This window comes from Egretta garzetta, unplaced genomic scaffold, assembly GCF_000687185.1.
Source record: "Egretta garzetta isolate BGI_Z169 unplaced genomic scaffold, ASM68718v1 scaffold211, whole genome shotgun sequence".
NCBI lineage: Eukaryota > Metazoa > Chordata > Aves > Pelecaniformes > Ardeidae > Egretta > Egretta garzetta.
The window spans coordinates 860,746-863,650 of NW_009258673.1; the positions used below are offsets into that span (position 1 = coordinate 860,746).

Below are 2,905 nucleotides of genomic sequence, written 5' to 3' on the forward strand. Positions count from 1 at the left end.
ACGGTCATGGCCCGTAACCTGCTCTCAGACCAGAGGTGTGGCAGGGGATATCCCCATACTGGGGACAGGGTGACATAAGATGATGCAGACTGTAATCCGTTACTACAGGAATACATGGTTCACTTTCATTTTCCAGTATGGCATCAGTAAACAGACAAGGATATTCTTTAGGAAAAATAATCAATTTGAGGGGCCATAATGCCCTCTTGTCAGCGTTACAGCACTCAAAAATATTTCATCTAAGCTAGCTTGAAAAAGCTGTGGTCAATGAGATTTTGTTTCTCAGATGCTGACTTTGTCTGACCAGTTAGATACGCGTTTGCCAACAGGATTTAGCTCCTGCTATATTCGAACCATCTTTAATCCCACGAAGGCCAAAGAAAAATGTCTCTGATTTAGCTCTGTGCACTTATGAATAACTCAAATACTACAGTTAAATTTACAGCATAGTTCCCTTAGCTGTTTAGAAGACAATTGTTTTCTTTCCTTTCCCCTTAAGTTCTAGTATGTAAAATATCAGAAGAATTTAGATTAAAAAAAAAAAAAGGGACATGTTATTTTTAAAGTTGTTCTTGAGAAAATTTCCACATGCAAAACCGTGGCATTTCTCCACTGGTTTGAGAATAATTTTCACATGTTGGCATCATCCTCAAGTGGCTGCCACAACTCTGGTATCATAAAGCGACATGTATTTTCTCTTATCAAAACACGTTTTATTTAACCGCTAAATTTGGTCTGATCCATGTTTTTTCTTCTTAATTCACAACAAACAGGAAAACGCAGATGCCGTACTCTGATCGCATACACGCATCCTACCAGAGAAACGGGGCACGGGAGCCAGATCGGTCCTCCTAAGCGGATGACTGTTCCGACCACATCGCTGCACTCACGGCTCAATCAGACTTTAAGTTCACACTGAAATGCTCACATTGTTCACTACTGTTCTAGAACTCCTGTCTAGGTAGCACTGAAAAACAAACTGTTTGGACCCTTCTGTTATGATGCTGGAACATTGTGTCAATATACTTTGGCATATGTTAAAAAAAAAAATCCCTGTAATATACCATACACTGTGACATTTCCACTTCAGATCTATCATTTACATGTGAAGCACGAATCTCGAGAGAACCTAGTAAAGCTGTAAGAAAGACTACATTTTGCCGAAGCTCTCAGACACCCACTCCATTCAGTCACACCAGCTGGAGAGGTAAGTGTCAAGATACAGCTTTATTCTTAAAAATGAGCATGGAGGTGAAACTCCACAGCCTCCTCCACAGCAATAATTTTTTTAAAGTGAAATCACAATGATATGTGCTCCTGATTCTTCTACGTCAGCAGCATTTCTCAGAAACCTTTTTGCAAATCTGGACATCTTAAAATCACATTTAACTTGGTTTGCAATTTACGGAATTGTCCCTGCACTTCCCAGTCCAGCTGACAGGCGTCTTAGACATGACATCCATTGGAAGATCTTTTGCTCCTAGAGGTAGAGGAGTCCTTAGCTACCCTCTGTCTAGCGCAAGAGGCACAAATAGCCCCCGAGAGGCGCTTGAGCCCCTTCTGAAAGACACTGTTGGAGAGACTGTAAATGACACAGTTGCAGAAACTGTTGCTAATGGCAAGCCAAGTGGTCAAGAAGGATGCAATGCGGTTACTATAGACATTGGAGCTCTCCAGCAGAAAATAGATTATGTAGGGCAACCAGAGGATGTAGAAGACGCTGGTGATGCGGAAGAGAACCATGGCATAGCGCTTGTCCGGGCAAGGCTGTGCCTCCCCAGCCTCCCCATCCTGAGAGCTGAAGCGCACTCGCCTCTCGTTGATCTCCTTGGTGTGCTGCTGGCAGATGCGGAAGATGTTGAAGTAAGTGAAGCAGACGATGAAAGCGGCTGGGGCATAGAGCATCACCACGATGAAGAGGGTGAAGTAGGGATCAGTGTTCCAGGAATTGGCACACCACTGAAACACATCCCCGTGATATCCAGGCTTTCCCCAGTGAAAGGAGGGTAAGAAGACCAGGCAGGAGTACAGCCAAATGATCAGTATGCAGATTCGGAGTCTCCATGGGGTAACCAACGTGTTGTAGGTCAGCGGCTTTGTGATGGCAATGTATCTGTCAATACTAATGCATGCCAAAGAGGCCATGGAGACACTTTTCAGCACTGATACCACATAACCAAAGATTTGGCAAACCAAGGACTCACTTAAAACAATAGGATAGTGCAGCAGAGACAAAGAAGGCACCAGACAGCTCACGCCCACCAGGAGGTCAGCATACGCCATAGTCTGGATGAAGTAGCTGGTGGTGTGGTGGTTCAGCAGAGGTGCACAGTGAAATACAAATATCACAATAATGTTGCCCGAAATAATCAGCACCATGAGGAACACAATAATAACCACTTCCAGGAGGCAAAAATTGATGGTCTCCAAATAGCTAATGGCCAGGAGACAGAACGGCCGGCCACTCTGGTTGCCAACCAAAGAGGAGTTCATCTTGAGCACTGCAGTGATCGCTTTACTTCATGCTCCTGCCTGCTGCCTGCAGCCACTCCAGGCAGCTGCTGTCTTTGCTGCTGGTGCTGTGTGTGTAGCAATGTCAAAACCGGAGCTCCAGTCCCCAGGGCTGCTCCAGATGCTGCTGCTGTGCATTGTCTGCAGCACAATTCCCCTTTAAATCCGGCTCCCCGCCGCTGCTGGTGCACCGGGACCCAGCAGCAGTCATGTCAGCAACTTCACACCCGCACACGGGAGAGGGCTGATATTAAAGCCCTCCTGGGTGGGCGGCCTCGCCGAGGAGGGCTGAGGGGCTGGGGGGAGAGGGAGAAGGAACCTTCACCGACCTGGGACGAGAGTCCTCCCGAGGGCTGACAGGAGAGAAGGGGAAAGTGCTTTACAGAGCCGCCTC

The 2,905-nt window shown here is 46.5% G+C and overlaps 2 protein-coding genes across 3 annotated transcripts in view; both read right to left on the bottom strand.

The window, feature by feature from the left end:
* RABGAP1 (RAB GTPase activating protein 1) overlaps positions 1–2,905 on the bottom strand; it is a 74,421-nt gene that overhangs the window by 32,632 nt on the left and 38,884 nt on the right. The window lies entirely within an intron of this gene.
* GPR21 (G protein-coupled receptor 21) lies at positions 1,447–2,853 on the bottom strand. The gene has a single exon (XM_009648825.2). It carries the CDS (start codon positions 2,491–2,493, stop codon positions 1,447–1,449), a length of 1,047 nt encoding a protein of 348 aa, XP_009647120.1. The 5' UTR covers positions 2,494–2,853.